The 17,592-nt window shown below is 36.5% G+C and overlaps 1 protein-coding gene across 1 annotated transcript in view; it reads left to right on the top strand.

The window, feature by feature from the left end:
- Nucleotides 1–17,592, top strand: part of SMARCC1 (SWI/SNF related BAF chromatin remodeling complex subunit C1) — a 150,929-nt gene that overhangs the window by 68,774 nt on the left and 64,563 nt on the right. Inside the window, exons 14-19 of the mRNA XM_069475630.1 lie at nucleotides 3,042–3,163; nucleotides 5,092–5,163; nucleotides 7,432–7,545; nucleotides 8,120–8,273; nucleotides 9,023–9,136; nucleotides 16,543–16,602. Of these exons, the coding sequence (XP_069331731.1) occupies nucleotides 3,042–3,163; nucleotides 5,092–5,163; nucleotides 7,432–7,545; nucleotides 8,120–8,273; nucleotides 9,023–9,136; nucleotides 16,543–16,602 (636 nt within the window). The remainder of the gene's footprint in view (nucleotides 1–3,041; nucleotides 3,164–5,091; nucleotides 5,164–7,431; nucleotides 7,546–8,119; nucleotides 8,274–9,022; nucleotides 9,137–16,542; nucleotides 16,603–17,592) is intronic.

The raw sequence follows: 17,592 nt of genomic DNA, 5'->3' as shown, positions 1-17,592 counted from the left end.
GATTACAGGCGTGAGCCACCGCGCCCGGCCATTTTTTTTTTTTTTTTTTTTTTTGAGACAGAGTCTCACTCTGTTGCCCAGGCTAGAGTGAGTGCCGTGGCGTCAGCCTAGCTCACAGCAACCTCAAACTCCTGAGTTCAAGTGATCCTCCTGTCTCAGCCTCCCGAGTAGCTGGGACTACAGGCATGCGCCACCATGCCCGGCTAATTTTTTCTATATATATATTTTTAGCTGTCCATATAATTTCTTTCTATTTTTAGTAGAGATGGGGTCTCGCTCTTGCTCAGGCTGGTCTTGAACTCCTGAGCTCAAATGATCCGCCCACCTCGGCCTCCCAGAGTGCTAGGATTACAGGCGTGAGCCACCACGCCCGGCCTGGCTCTTCACTTATAATTACTGTTATGATTTTTTAAAAAAGTTCTTTAGTCAAAGAGCTACTTATTAATGAACATTACATTAGTAAAATTATGTCATCATTCAATGTAAATAGTGACCAAAATAGAAAGTAAAAATTATTTACTTATAAGATTTTTCTTTTTAATTCCAAATACAGGAGACATTGAAGCATATACAAGTCTGTTATATAACTTAAATTTAAAAGGGTTAGTGGTAGATTCTCTAACACCTTGTCCCACAACGTCATTCTGCTTGTTTCCCAATTGAGATCACTAAAACTTAGACCGTGGGCCTTTATTAATTGTAATGCAAGCCTCTCCCTAGATTTTTTGAATAAAGGGGTTTTTTTTGTGTGTCCTAATTGATTTGTAAAGCCTTCACCTGAAAAATACATTAACTAATATTAAACCAAAATAAAAACATTAACCCTGAGAATATTTTTGCCAGCTTACCTGATTTGGGAAATAAAAGTTGTTATCTTTGTAATCATTATTATTACATTTGTATTCAACATTAAGTCACAACCAGAGTTTGCTTTGTGCTTTCATACTTTAAATTCTTTTTTTTCATTGATCTTGAGGAAACTACTGTCTAAGGATTATAGGTATTAACACTAGATCCTTACCTCAAACAATGACACTGGAAATTTAGATTGAATTAAGTTAAAGGGAGAAATTAAACTATAGAACCATTATAGAAGAATACTGATTCAAAATTTGGTTTCTTTTTTAATTTTTAAAATATTTATCTTCTTTTGGAGATATGGAGATAGCATCTCGCTCTGTCACCGAGGCTGGGGATGTGGTGACACGATCATAGCCCCCTGCAACCTTGAGTTCCTGGGCTAGAGCGATCTTCTTGCCTCAGCCTTCTCAGTAGCTGGGACTATAGGCCTGTGCCACCACAGCTGGCCAATTTTTTTCCCCCCATTTTTGTAGAAATCGGATCTTGCTGTATTGTTCAGGCTGGTATCGACCTCCTGACCTGAAGCCATCCTCCTACCTCAGCCTCCTGAGTAGCTGGGATTACATGCATTGAGCTGCCTTGCCTGGCTCCAAAATTTGGTTTTGTTTGTTTGTTTGTTTTTGTTTTTTTGAGACAGAGTCTCACTCTGTTGCCCGGGGTAGAGTGCCATGGTGTCACCCTAGCTCCCAGCAACCTCAAACTCCTGGGCTTAAGCGATCCTCTTGCCTCAGCCTCCCGAGTAGCTGGGATTACACCCATGCGCCACCATGCCGAGATAATTTTTTCTATATATATTTTTAGTTGTCCATATAATTTCTTTCTATTTTTAGTAGAGACGGGGTCTCGTTCTTGCTTAGGCTGGTCTTGAACTCCTGACCTCGAGCAGTCCTCCTGCCTCGGCCTCCCAGAGTGCCAGGATTACAGGCGTGAGCCACCGCGCCCGGCCTAAAATTTGGTTTCTTAATAAAACAACTTCCTAAGATTAAAAATAGTAAAAACACCAGGGAAGAGGTTAAGATTTAATTGTCTAAATTGGAAAACATTTGAATCTCAAAATACTTAATTTCCTGCGGTATTCTTGGTAAAAATGTTTAATCTGAAGTTAATTATGAAGAATCAATTAGATTAGAAATATTTATATATTCTACAAGATGTCTGGTCTAGATTTTTCATAAATTTTGATGTCATGATATACCACATAAAAAAGAAACAGGGATTAAACTAAACTTAAGATACATGGGTATCATATGTAGTATGGAATCTTCGCTCAGGTTTTGGATATAGGAGGAAAATCTGTAAAGGACATATCTGGAACACTTGGATCCATTTAATTATAAACTGTGTATTATACATTATTATTTCAGTTTAATTATTATTGCTTACTCGTATCATTAGAAATATTCTTTTGTTTTGACCTACAACAGTGATTTTGAAATTACTATATTAGCAAAACCAGGGTTTTTGGTGGAGTCATTTGCAAAACCTCCATAAATCTGATAAAAAATCAGAGGTGATTTAAGTAGTGATCAGTGATTAAGAGTATATGTCCTCTAACTGTATTTTCTTGTTTTATCTCCTGTTTATAAATTATTAGTTCTGTGTGTTATTTTGTCATCCAGGAAAGAAATGATAAATAGTACCCAGTGTTAATAATTTAATAGTTGTGAAGAATAAATGAGATAATGCACATATGGCTGTTACCAGATATTCAGTGCTCAATATTTGGGGAAGGGGCAGTCTTCTTATTATTCCTTGTTCGTATCTTTGTGTGACCTCCTTATAAATTGAGAACTAATAATTGAGGTTTGTGACCTGGGATTAGGTAAAACTGGACAAGTGAAAAGCAAGTTGTTATGGAAGGCGATTAGGGCTATGAGTCTGAATACCTAAGTGTAGAAACAGGCTTTCTTTAACTAACTTCCTGTTTAATCTTGTTATGAGATACTTGCCTTCTCTGAGTTGATTTCCTCATTTGTATAATGGAGCAATAAAATCTATGTCAGCTGCCCACCTTGTACCTTAAAAAGTAAAAAAGTTGTTTTACTTACAGTTTGTTTTCCTGGTCCTTGAAATTGAATCAGGCAGCTTCAGTTTATTTGACCTAATAATACAATTCTGAGAGATGTTACGTATATGTCTGTAGTTCTCTGTTTTTCTGAACTTTGTCATCTTTTCTGTAGGAAGATGAAGATCCTAGCAAAGGTGATCAGAGTCGGTCAGTTGACCCTGGTGAAGATAATGTGACAGAGCAGACCAATCACATTATTATTCCCAGCTATGCATCATGGTTTGATTATAACTGGTGAGTGAGCCACTTCCATTTGTGAGCAAGGTAGTGGTGAGTGGGAGAACTTTCCTTAAAGTCAGGTTGTACCATTCTGCCCAGGTCTCTGATCAGTAATTACTATTGCACTGGATGAGGGGAGACAGAAAGTGATTTTTATCTTTGGAATGCGTTTTTTAAAACAATTTAGGAATTGAAACTAGATTGTGCTATAATTTAGGGTTGAACCTAACTCATTTAAAATGAGCTAGAATTCAGATAGGCAGATGCTTGAGTATTTAATAATTATAAAATGGAAATGTTGATGTTCATTATATGCTTTAGAAATGTTAAATGCAGGCTGGGCATGGTGGCTGATGCCTGTAATCCTAGCACTCTGGGAGGCCAAGGCGGGAGGGAGGCCAAGGTGGGAGGATCACTTGAGGACAGGAGTTTGAGACCAGCCTGAGCGAGAGCAAGACCCCATCTCTACGAAAAATTAGCTGGGTATCGTGGGGCACACCTGTAGTCCCATCTGCTGGGGAGGTTCAGGCAGGAATTATCCCTTGAGCCCGGGAGTTTGAGGTTGCAGTGAGCTACAATGATGCCACTGCACTCTACCTTGGGTGACAGAGCAAGACTGTGTCTCAAAAAAAAAAAAAAAAAAAAACCCGAAAGAAATTGTTCTTCTATAAGTTTTCAGGTAATTCATTGTACTTACAGTACAGTATTTGTACAGATCCAGTCCAATTTAAATATTACCAAATAATGAAAGAATAGTTTTGGTTATAGTCACAGGCTATTGATTTGCTCTTTTCCATGTAACCAGGATGTAACAATGTTGCATGTCTAGGAAGCCATTGAGAAACTAAAATGTCATCTGGAAGAAACATTAATTAGTATGAGTATCAAAAGTTTATGCTGGGCCGGGCGCGGTGGCTCACGCCTGTAATTCTAGCACTCTGGGAGGCCGAGGCGGGTGGATCGCTCAAGGTCAGGAGTTCGAGACCAGCCTGAGCAAGAGCGAGACCCCGTCTCTACTAGAAATAGAAGGAAATTATATGGACAACTAAAATATATATAGAAAAAATTAGCCGGGCATGGTGGCGCATGCCTGTAGTCCCAGCTACTCGGGAGGCTGAGGCAGTAGGATCGCTTGAGCCCAGGAGTTTGAGGTTGCTGTGAGCTAGGCTGACGCCATGGCACTAACTCTAGCCCGGGCAACAAATGTGAGACTCTGTCTCAAAAAAAAAGTTTATGCTGGATCTACACTTGGTTCACTCGTATAGTGTATTAGGCCTGATCATTTTACATGTTCTGTGTAGTGCTTATGACTTGTAATATTTTATGAAATTATCAGTGTTCTTATATAATTTTAAAATTAATTGTGTGATCTTATTAAAAGCAATTGATCACTGAAATTGGAGAAAAATCATTTCACCATAGTGTTTCTGAGGCCTAGAGAAAGGAACATTGATGTTAAGAGCTTGAGAAACTGACTACTATAAATTTCAGTGTCATTTTGGCTGTTCATTTTTTCCATAAGTTTGTTGCTGTGCCAACTACTTTGTTTTTTTCAGCCAATTTCCAAAGAATTCTTACTATCTTGTGGCTTGTTTTCTAGTCATGATGTATTATGACATGAATAATAAAAGAATAAAAGAGTAATAAAAGAATAAAAAATAATAAAATGTGTGGCTTTTAGTGTGTTTGATAGAAGTTTTCAAGTGTGATTGTAGGGATAGAAAAAATACAGTTAGGTATTAGGGATGAGAAAGGAAAAGGTTTCTTTAACTCTGTTATTTGCTGTTAATAAATAGGAACTTGTGTAAGCCAATTAATCTTGGCTTGTAGTGCTCAGTTTTTGGATTTATCAGTTTTTCTTTTAAAATTAAACAAACTTAGCCCAAATTTAAAGATTTTCTTTTTCAAAGTAGACTCCCAATCCTGTTTTTTTTCCCTTTCAGTATTCATGTGATTGAACGACGTGCTCTTCCTGAGTTCTTCAATGGAAAAAACAAATCCAAGACTCCAGAAATGTGAGGCCAGGGGTTTTGAAAACTTGTTTATTTGCCTGTGGGTGGCAGGAGTTTTTAACACATGCATCTGAATTTATTGTTGCTGATTGTTGAAAATTTGCAGATATCGTATTCCATTCACACAGTGTTCATGTCTCATTTAAACAGCATTCCTTGCCTCAAAGTAAATTATGTCTAATTTTTTTTCCTAACCCTTGAACTATATGCATGTCAGCTCTTGAAGTTACAAGATTGAATTCAGATGAAGCATGGGGGCTTATGTCCATAATCACACTGACTTTGGAGGCTGAGGTGGGAGGATTGTTTGAGGACAGGAGTTTGAGACCAGTCTGGGCAACACAGTGAGACCCCATCTGTAGAAAAATTTTAAAAATTATAGCTGGACATGATGGCACATGCCCGTAGTCCCACCAACTCGGGAGGCTGAGGCAAGAGGATTGCTTAAGCCCAGGAGTTTGAAGCTGCAGTGAGCTGTGATCGCACCACTGCACTCCTGCTTGGTGACAGAGTGAGACCTGTTCTCTGGGGGGGGGGGGGGGGGATTGAATTCAGTAATGGATATTCACTAAAATGAGTTTGGGTGTCTCCTAAGAGCTTTCAACTTGTTTGTGCATATGTATAATGGATTGTGTGTGTGTGTGTATAGATATATACTTATGTATAATAATCCAAGAGAAAATAGAATCTTTACCATATCTTTTTGATGAATGAGCAATAATTAAAAGATTACTGGATATGATACAGCTGCATATGAATTCAGCTTAATTACATAAAGCTTTGTTGTCCTTTTATTACTACATGGGTTACAAAAGGAGACTTTTATTGGAAAGAAGAAATTTTCCAGGAAGTACTTTTGTCTTTCTCTGGTGATCTGTCACTGTATGCTTCTGGAAACCCTTCTCCCTAAAATAAATCCACATATATAATATTATAAATACCCTTCCCTGTATTATCTTTATGGTATTATTTTGTTATCTATTATACATATGATTGCACAAATAGATGTCTCATGTTTAAACTATTAGGGAAGGACTTGACTTTTGTAATTTTTCACACAATACTTTCTGCTAGTAGTTTATGATTGTAAGTTTAAGTAATATCTAAGTCAAAGATCATTTTAGCCTTCCCATAACAAAGCTGTAAGGAGTCTCTTAAAACCAGAATCGCAGGTTTGATATGAGAAGCCCTGATAGTTTTTCTATTCATACCTATTTAGACATGTTATAATCTTCCAGCTAATTTGCCATTTGCCAGCATTTGTAAATACTCATGATTTTTGGTAGTCTTCTGTTTAACAGCACAATTTATCAGTTTAGCCCATTTTACTTTGTAAATTCACCTTTCAGTCTTCGTTTATCCACCTGTGTTTGTTCAGGAGCCTTTTTGAACGGTGTACTTGTGCTGTAATGTAGCTGACCTCAGGCTGCCTGACTTTGTTTTACTTGTGTGCCAAGAACCGTTGCAATCTCCATCACACTCTTGTGTACGGTACTTTGTGGCAGAAATCCTTGAGTACATTGTGGAATCTGCTGTGAGCCAGAGTCGTAGTTTTTATCTCCTTTTTTTGTATGTTCTTGTCTCATTTTTGCATTTGGCCTCAAGAGTTCTACTTGGTGCCTAGCTATGATCACCCTGAAAGAACTGCCATGAGAAGGTATATAGCTGTTGTCAGAACCACATCCACATGAGTCCCTACAAAGATGATATAAATGAAATGCAACAGAAGTTGCGAGCAAAGATTCCAGAGCCACCACACTGCCTTTGTTGAATTCTGGCTCCACCACTTACCAGCCCTATGGTCTAGGACAAATTCTTTAAGGATGCTGTTCTTCAGTTTCCTCCTCTGTAAATGAGATGATTTTAGGCTTAATTGAGTTACTTCATGTACAGTGTTTAGTACAGTTTTCCTGGCACACAGTAGATGCTTGATTCATGGTAGTGAGGGAAATATGTCATCATGTCTTTGTTGCAAATTCAACAAGCAGCCTCTTCCATGACCAAGGTTGTATTTAGGTTATTTCACGTTAATGTCATCAGGTTACTTTATTTCACTTGTTATATATTAGTAAACAGTTATTTTGTATATTAGGGGTTCTGAGTTCACTCATAACTTGAAATACTCAATACAATATTGCTGTTGTTTGTTGGACCGTTTTAATTTTTTGTTGTATTTGATTGCGAGGAGTCTGAAGATTCTTGGCTGTATGAGTTACCGTCATTTCTGAAAGGATATGAGTTCACCTTATGAATTTTGCCATTACTTTTTAGATACTTGGCATATCGAAATTTTATGATTGACACATACCGCCTTAACCCCCAAGAGTATTTAACCAGCACTGCTTGTCGGAGGAACTTGACTGGAGATGTGTGTGCGGTGATGAGGTAAAATGTTTGACTTTCTCTGAGACGTTTCACTGTGGGTGGTTACTAGTGCATTGCTGTTTAATGTCTGATTGTTTAAAGTGGGTAAAATATCTAAATATTATGTATTTCACTTAGGGTTGAATATTTTAAATATTGTTTTCTAGATTTTATAGTTTAATCATAAAATGACCAGGAATGGATAGGAGGTTCGAATGGGGAGTGGTTAAGCTCTGTTCCCTAGATCTGTCTAAACAAAACAGCCAAAGTATGTATTTTCTTCTGTGAATTAGATCTATGTGTGAGTTCTTTTACTGTGTACCTAAATGAGCCTTTCTTTGTTCTCTTCTTTGTGTGTTTGAAACTGTTAGGCTTTGTACTAGGTTCTAGGGTGCTATGTTATCAACATTGTTTGGGGCTTGTAAAAATTGCCCCTCATACAACAAACCAAATCTGTCTTGTAGTTTCTAGTGGTTCACAGTAAACAGAGAGCAATTGACTTTGTTTGTTTGTTTGTTTTTAATGATGTGATGATGATTATAATGCAGATTAGTTTGATTCTCTAGATTTTAACTTTCAGAGCTTTATTCTTCAGGGTTCATGCCTTTTTAGAGCAATGGGGACTTGTTAATTACCAAGTTGATCCAGAAAGTCGACCCATGGCAATGGGACCTCCTCCTACTCCACATTTTAACGTATTAGCTGATACCCCCTCCGGGCTTGTGCCTCTGCATCTTCGGTCACCTCAGGTAAATTAAAGCTGACTTTTTTTTAGGCCTGGACAGTAACAGACGACCACTTACAGCATTTCTATTTAGGAATCTCTTTGGGAATAATTATTATTGCAATGGAATAGTGCTATTAAGAGTGCTGCTTCTTAGATCATTGTGTGTGTTTTGGTCTCCTGTAAGTGTTTGAGTCCATAAGGATTATATAGTGTTTAAATTAATGCTATCCTACCAGTCCCATGACTTTATGCCTTATTTTACCAAATTATAGATTTACTCAATTCCCTTTATTCTTCTGCCATCAAAGACTCTAATAAGCGGATAAAACAAAACCTTCTTCTCCTTCCTCATTCTGTGTCCTAGAAATGTGAATGAAAAACATCTTCAAACTTCTCTAAGATTTGGCAAGTGGACATCCATACACATATTATTGAAAAGATATTTATTTCAAATATATATAGTATTATGTTGGATTATCATGAACCTTATCTGTGAATTTCCCTCCATTGTGAAATAGAAAATTACATTAAAGAAAACTTCTTGGCTGTCTTTTCTGTGACTTAAAGGGGCATTAAAAATGTTTCTCATATGTTGAATTTTTGTTATTCCTAGAAGTATAGTGCACAAGTGTGGATATTTATTTATTTATTTATTTGTAGCAAAGCCATTAAGGGTGCTTTAAGTGCCAATATTAAACAATTTTTAAAAAATTTTACCTTTTTTATATTGAAGGGGTTAATACAGCCATTTATCATTTGTCTAACTTACAGGTCCCTGCTGCTCAACAGATGTTAAATTTTCCTGAAAAGAACAAGGAAAAACCAATTGATTTGCAGAACTTTGGTCTCCGTACTGACATTTACTCCAAGAAAACATTAGCAAAGGTAAGGATTTTTTTTCCTAAATACCTGTGGTCTACAATGCAGCATGCCCTCTTTGTCCTTCTAATATGCATCATTTGCTATAAGAAACATTTTACTTAATGTAATGGAAGAGACTAAGCTTTCTACTGAAATCTGATGGCATTTTATGAAATAGTAATCTCTTATCTTACCTTTTTCTGCCATGCAGTTAGTAAATAGATATTTAAAAAATAACTCTGATTAGTATAGTAAAGAAAATAGAGGGGGAAATGAAGAATTTGAACAGAGAATTGGAATGTATGAAAATAATGATGAATATTCTAGAATTGAAAAATATACCTGAAATTAACTCATTGCATAGGTTTAACAGAAAGAAGACTAGACATAGCAGAAGACAGGTTAGTGAAATCAAAGACAAATTAGTAGATATATTAAAAGTGAAGCACCATGGGAATAGAAATTGGGGAGAGGACAGGACAGAGAGAAGAAAGTGCCCGAGAGACACATGAGATACAGTCAGAGGAATTAATGTTTATCATTAGAGACCCAAAAAAGAGAAAGAATGGAACAGGAGTGATTTTCGAATATATAATGACTAAAAATTTTCCAGAATGAATAAAAAAATATCAACTCACAAAAATAAGAAAGACAGAATAGATCCAAATTTGTATACAGAGAAAACCTCACCTGGGCGCATTATGCTCACTCCCTTAAAAAATTAACATCTTAAAAACAGGGAGGATGGGGTAAAGGAAGGGCATATTAAATTTAAGGGAACAGTAATAAACCTGATGACTGACTTTTCAACAAAAATGATCGAAGCCAAAGGGGACATATGTAATAACATTTAAAAATTTTGATAGAAAAACTGTCACTCTGGAATTCTCTATCCAGTTAAAATACCTTTAAAAATTGAAGATGTAGTAAAGATGTTTCCGTACATTAAAATGGAGAACTTACCACTAGCCCACACTGTGATAAAACAAAAGTAAGTTCTTTAGAATGAAAAGTCATAATCCCGGATAGAAGCATATGGCTCCATGAAGGAACGAGGAACACAGAAACAGGTTAATACGTGGTTAAGTATAAAGGAATATAAATTGTTTAAACAGTAATAATTGAGGGTTTTTTATAACATGCAGTAATGAAAAAGACAAAGAGGCAGACAGATTAAATTGAGTTCAACCATTGTAAAGTTCACATTATTTAGAATTGTGACAAAAGTCCTGATTGAGGGCAAACTATAATTTGACACAACATTTTGGGAGCTGACAGGATCAACATGGAATAATAGAATGACAGGAAAGGTCAACATGTGAGTCAGTATAAAAGACATCTTTCATTTGTTTTTATTTTTTAAATAGGATAATGAATTGTTTAAGAAAAAAGCAGTAATAGTATACCTTTATGTCTACAACATATGGATGTTAAAGACCAAACATAGTACAAAGGGCGGGAAGGGGAAATGGAGGTATATTGTATTAAGGTTCTTACACTATACATGAAGTGTTAAGATACTATTTGAAGGTGTACTGTGACAAGTTAGAAGTGAGTATTGTAAATCTTAGAGGTAATATTTCAAGAAGTGTAACTAAGAAGTAAATAATCGAGTGAAAAACACAATAATAATTTTTTTTTTTTTTTTTTTTGGAGACAGAGTCTGCCTCTGTTGCCTGGGCTAGAGTGCCGTGGTATCAGCCTAGCTCACAGCAACCTCAAACTCCTGGGCTCAAGTGATCCTCCTGCCTCAGCCTCCTGAGTAGCTGGGACTACAGGCATGTGCCACCATGCCCGGCTAATTTTTTTTCTCCATAAATTTTTAGCTGTGCAGATCATTTCTTTCTATTTTTAGTAGAGACGGGGTTTCACTCTTGCTCAGTCTGGTCTCAAACTCCTGACCTCGAACGATCCTCCGGCCTCGGCCTCCCAGAGTGCTAGGATTACAGGTGTAAGCCACCGCACCCAGCCCACAATAATAATTTTTAAAAGTTACTTCACAAGAGGGAAGGAAACAAGGGGCAGATGGAAAGAGCAGAAAACGAGACAGTAGTTTACATCTGACCCTAGTGATAATAATAACATTAAATATAAATGGTTTTCAAACTCCAGTTAAGCAGTAGAGATTGTCAAATTGGGTAAAAAAAAAAAAAATGCAAGGACAAGTAAATATTATCTATAAAAAACCCACTTTAAATATGAAGACCCAGGCTAATAGTAAAGGAATGGGAGAAGACATACCTTCCAAAGACTAATCACAAGAAAGCCAGTCATTATGTTAATGTAATAGTAAGAGGATGTAATAATCATAAGTAATACTTAATTAAACAACATCGAAATACATAAAAGCAAAAACTAATAGAACCAGAAGGAGAAATAGACAAACACATAATTGGAGATTTCAATAATCTTTTCTCAATAATTGATAGAAAAATTAGATGGAAAATCGCTAAGAATATTAAAGATTGGGAGGGTAAATAAAAAGAATATTAAAGACTTAAAACAATATTAATAACCAACATGACCAATTTATTTGGTGTTTATAGAAGATTGCAAAAAAAAAAAAAAAAAACCACGTGCTTTTCAAGTTCCCAGGGAATATTCCCAAAATAGACCCAATTCTGAGCCTTTTGAGTTTCAGTAATTTAAAAAGATTAAAATCATACAATTTGATTATATGACATCATACATGTGAAATAAATTTAGTTGGCTGATGACAACAAAATTAAACTAGAAACCTGAAATAGAGAAAATTAATGAAATAATGAGATATATCTTTGAAAAGATCAATAAATATGATAAATCTTCAGCCAGAGGTGATCAAGAAGAAAAGACACAAATTACTGATCAGGAGTAAAAGACTATAACACTGCCAATTCTAAATAAATTAAAAAGATAGTAAGTTAAGTGCAGTGATTAACCTGTAGTCTCAGCTCTGCAGGATGCTGAGGTGGGAGGATTGCTTGAGGCCATGAGTATGCAGCCAGCCTGGGCAGCATCACAAACAAAACAAAATACCTCCCAAACAAAGACAATAAATAATTTGATGAACTATTTGATTGTAATATACTTGACTTTCATGAAATGGGCAAATTTCTTCAATGCAGCAAAATACAAAAGTTCACTCAGGATAAAATTTGTTGAGAAATGTCTTCCAAAGAAGTCAGATCCTATTCCCTGGAATATATAAATATTATCTCATTTAGAGAAAGATTCTTTGCAGGTGTAATTAAGTTAAAGATCTTCAAGATGAGGGGATGATTCTGTATTATATGGATGTGTCCTAAGTGTCATCACCAGTGTCCTTAGAGAGGAAGAGAGAGATTTGACAGAAGAAAAGGCAGTGTGACTTCAGAAGCAGAGATTGGAATGAGGTGGCCACAAGCAAAGGAATTCTGTGCCAGCCATGAGAAGGTAGAAGAGCTGAGGAATGCCTTTATCCCTGGATCATCCATTGGGAGCATAGCCTTGCCAACACCTTGATTTTTTGTCCCAGTGATGATAATTTTGGATTTCTAGCTTCCAGAGGTGTGAGAGGGTAAATTTTGTTTTTTTAAGCCAGCTAGTGTGTGCTAATTTGTTATAGTAGCCACAAGAAACTGATAACCCAAATTTGCTTACATCTGATATGTCTGTATGTAGTTAAACACCTTCCCAAAAGCAAAACTCTTTGGTCAGATGATTCCACCATTCCACCGATGAATTTGTACCAAACATTTAAGAAAGAAACAATACCAATCTGTGTAAACTTTTTCTAGAAAATAAAAGAGGGAATGTTATTATAACTAAATATATAGATACTCACATACCTGTATATACCAAATATACCTAGGTATGTAAACAAGGTAAATGACTAAAAACATACGAATTTTTAAAGAATGTGTTGGAACGTCCATAGCAATTTTATGTAAAATAGCCAGAAAGTGTAAACAGGTTCAAATGTCTGTCAGTAATATAAATTGTAGACCTGGTGCAGTGGCTCATGCCTATAATCTTAGCACTCTGGGAGGCTGAGGCGGGAGGATCACTCGAGGTCAGTATTTCGAGACCAGCCTGAACAAGAGCGAGGCCCCGTCTCTACTAAAAATAGAAAGAAATGATTTGGACAGCTAAAAATATATATAGAAAAAAATTAGCCGGGCATGGTGGCACATGCCTGTAGTCTCCGCTACTCGGGAGGCTGAGGCAGGAGGATTGCTCGAGCCCAGGAGTTTGAGGTTGCTGTGAGGTAGGCTGATGCCATGGCACTCTAGCCAGGGCAACAGAGCGAGACTGTCTCCAAAAAAATATATATATATAAATTGTGGTTTATCCAAACAATGTAGTATTATATCCAACTGAAAAAGAAATGACCAACTTCTTCAGATACATGGTTGAATCTCATGACATGATATTGAAAAATTATCCAAACCCCACAAACTACATACTGTATTGTTTTGTTAATATAAAATTCTTTTCCAAGAAAAGCTAACCAATGCTTCTATAATTCAGAACAGTGTGTATTTTTGTAGGTGGCTGTCAACTTGAGGCTTAAAGGAGGGAGCCTTTTAAATTTTGATTTGAGTGGTTGTTCTTAATACATTTGTATATAAATAAGTAAAATAGTGTCAAGCTGTACACTAAATATTTGTGTATTTTATTGTATATGTATTACACCTCCATGAATATAAGACAAAAATATTCATATATTTTTACTTTTATTCATTTATTTTAAGAGACAGAGTCTTACCCTGTTGCCCAGACTGGAGTACAGAGGTGTGATCATAGCTCACTGTGGCCTCAAAATCCTGGGCTCAAGTGATCCTCCTGCCTCAGCCTTCCAAGTAGCTCGGACTATAGGCACATACCAGCATGCCTGGCTAATTTTTTTCTTATTTTTGGTAGAGATGGGGTCTCACTGTGTTGGCAAGGCTGGTCTCAAACTCCTGGCCTTAAGTGACCCTTCCACCCCAGCCTCCCAAAGTACTGGGATTACAGGTGTGAGCCATTGTGCCCAGCCACCCCCAGGAAACATTTCATGTGCCCTCATGAGGATATGTGTGCTCTTCCTTCTGCTGGTTATTATTAAAAGGAGAAAAGTTACCTGACTTAAGCCAGTGGGAACAGAGAAAATCATTCCTACACTTTGTGAGTGTGAAGTGGGGAAATTGCTGCACAGGACCTACCCAGAAAATGTTGTCCATCCTAGGTTGTACAGCTCTTCCCTGTATTCACTCGGGTTTTGTTTCTTCAGAATTCAGCTGAAATGTTAATGGATTCTTTTTCTTGTGGCACCACATCTGATTGATGGTCACCTCTGATTTGAGTTTTTAAAAGAAGAACCTTTGGTTGTCTTAAAGTAATCCTCAGGGGATCTAAGCAATATATTGTCAGTTCCATGCACATGCATCTTTTCTTTCTCACAAAGCCATACTTTATGTCTTTGATTCTGCCGTGCTTAATTTTTTTTATTTTCTAACTTAAACACTATTTGTTTTTGGTCTTTTTTTTTTTGGCAAATAAACAGATTTCAGAATAATATGTAAATTAAACATCTCAGACCCAGCAAATCATAATTTAATTTTTTTTTTTTTTTTTAAATCTGAGACAGAGTCTCTCTCTATTGCCTGGGTAGAGTCCAGTGGCATTATCATAGCTAAGTGCAACCTCAAACTCCTGGGCTCTTGTCATCCTCTTGCTTTAGCCTCCTGAGTAGCTGGGACTACAGGTATGAGCCACGACGCCCGGCTTCCTTTTTCTGTTTTTAATAGAGGTAGGGTCTTGCTCTTACTCAGGCTGGTCTCGAAGTCCTGAGTGCAAGCTGTCCTCCTGCCTCGGCCTTCCAGAGTGTTAGGATTACAGGTGTAAGCCACCATACTTGGCTCATAATTTAATTTTTTTTTTTCTTTTCTTTTCTGTTCTTTTCTTTTTTTTTTTTTTTTTTTTTTTTTTTTTAGGGGACAGAGTCTCACTATGTTGCCCAGGCTAGAGTGCCACGGTGTCAGCCCAGCTCACAGCAATCTCAAACTTCTGGGCTCAAGCAATCCTACTGCCTCAGCCTCCCAAGTAGCTGGAACTATAGGCATATGCCACCATGCCCGGCTACTTTTTTCTATATATTTTTAGTTGTCCAGCTAATTTCCTTCCTATTTTTAGTAAAGACGGGGGTCTCACTCTTGCTCAGGCTGGTCTCAAACTCCTGACCTCAAGCGATCCACCCGTCTCGGCCTCCCAGAGTGCTAGGATTATAGGCATGAGCCATCGAGCCTGGCCCATAATGTAATTTTTAATTGCACTGTTTAAACAAATGCATGGTGAGATTTAATCATCCAAATTGAAAAAATTCATTGATGTAAGAAAATCATGGATTGAGCAGTTTTTTATACATGTAAGGAGATATATTTATTGAGCACTGAGACATATTTATTGAGCACCTACCACAAATAAGGCATTATTTCATCACATAGGAGGCAGCAGAAAAAAAAAAGAAGCAAAGGGGGAAAAAATGGCTGTAGCAGTTTTCTTTTCATTTGTTAAGTTGTAATTTTTCAAAATACAGTTTTGAAGCTGGGCATGATGATGTGTGCTTGTAGTCCCAGGTACAAGAGGCTGAGGCAGGAGGATCACTTGAGCCCGGGAGTTTGAGATTGCAGTGAGCTATAATCGTGCCAGCCAGGGTGTCACAGCGAGACCCCATCTCAATTAAAAAAAAATAGTTTTGAGAGAGGGAAATATGTTAGGATGTATATTTTGAATTATAGCTACAAGATAGTATCATCCATACCACAAATTCAATCCTCTGTAGATCAGTTAATGGAGGAGGGTCTGCAAATCAAGAAGTATTATGAATCAATTGATAAATTGTAGTTTTTACACAGCACAACTCAGTTTTCTTATCATAGTCCCATACTCAAATGAATCACAGCTAGAAGGGACTCACATAGAAAAGGTGATTTAGAGTTTAGGGAATGATTTGGAGATTGTTTTAATTCAGAGATGTTTTAAAAAATGAGATAATATGGACTTGTTGCAGTTAGAATCAAGAACCTGTCAGAGTGTGTTACGTTATGTAGTACATCTTCAAATTTTGGAAGTTCTATTTTCAATTATACTAAATATTTGTATTATATTTGTAATGCTACAGCCAATTCAAGTTACAACATTAAAATACTGTGCCTTTGTCAATTGCAAAAGGTATTTTTAAATACCAAAATACTAGAAATAACATATTCGTATAGTTCATGAGTCCTTAATTGATAGGAAGAAATTTTGAAATAAGCTATCCTTTCTGTTTGACGTTTAGATTCCTTTAGTGTTTTATTCCTTTTATTTGATTGAGGACTTCCCTTGGTGGTTTGCTTAAAAAGCCCCTGAGCTTAAAAAGAGATCCTGCTAACTTCCATATTCAGCCTTGACAAATTAGCAAATAATTTTTTATTTTATTTCTTTAGAGTAAAGGTGCTAGTGCTGGAAGGGAATGGACTGAACAGGAGACCCTTCTGCTCCTGGAGGTAAGCAGATCAGTGGTACAGTCCCATTATTCACACATGAGATGTGTGCTAAGATTCTGTGATTAGCATTTTAAATATATCTGTGGTGTTCTGTTAAGAAAAGGTGTCTAGTTGAGCTTAAAACTCCAAAGATTGCAGAAGTGCTTTTCCTTTAGAGAGCCATTGTGCTTTGATAGTTGACATTTAAGTCCTTTTTTGTGCCTCCCATTTCATAGTACAGAATATTAAAAACACATGTACTCAGGCATTTAGATTTAATAAAATTAATATTTGCAATTTCATCAAATACATTTAAATGAATCTGGCTTATTTTCTTGAGTGTTTAACAGTGGAGAATAAAGTGACTACTAAGACAGTTTAGTGTTACTGCCTGGATTTGTGCTAAGTTGCCACCACTGCTTTTGCACCATCATTACAAATGTCAACATAATGTAAAAGGCAATAACATCTCAGAATTATAAAAACTGTTTGACATCACATTCCTCCTAAGAGTCTGGTGCCTGATGGGTCCCCAGAACACACTTAGATATGGTGGGCCTGGTGACAGTTTGGTTTCTGTACTGCTTTGATTTGGTTTCTCATTTTGTTTCAGCAGTTGTGGTTACTTCAGAAGTTTTTGTGGTGCATGAAATTATTTCCTTTTCTTTTTTATACTCTTTCTTGTTCTCTCTTTTCTCTCCTCTTTTTTTCCTTCCTCTTTTGCTCTAATGATCAAAATTCAGAAAGGCTGCTTCTTCTTCTTCTTCTTTTTTTTTTTTTGTTATTATTTTAATTTATTCTCATTTCCCCATTCAATATCGGTGATATGCAGAGAGCTGCTTTTCTGAGACAGTTTTTATTTAAGGACTGTTTTGTTTAGCCATATGTGTTATGTTTTAATGTTAATTAAAAGGAATGTGTTCTCAATATTTGTGGAAGAATATAACATACTTTTCTAATGGTACTTTGGAATCTTTGCGCTCTGGGGAGAAATTTATTTGCACAATAGTG

Source organism: Eulemur rufifrons, chromosome 7 (genome assembly GCF_041146395.1).
Source record: "Eulemur rufifrons isolate Redbay chromosome 7, OSU_ERuf_1, whole genome shotgun sequence".
Classification (NCBI taxonomy): Eukaryota; Metazoa; Chordata; class Mammalia; order Primates; family Lemuridae; genus Eulemur; species Eulemur rufifrons.
Note: the sequence above shows the minus strand (reverse complement) of the source record. Positions and strands in the feature narration are given on the sequence as shown.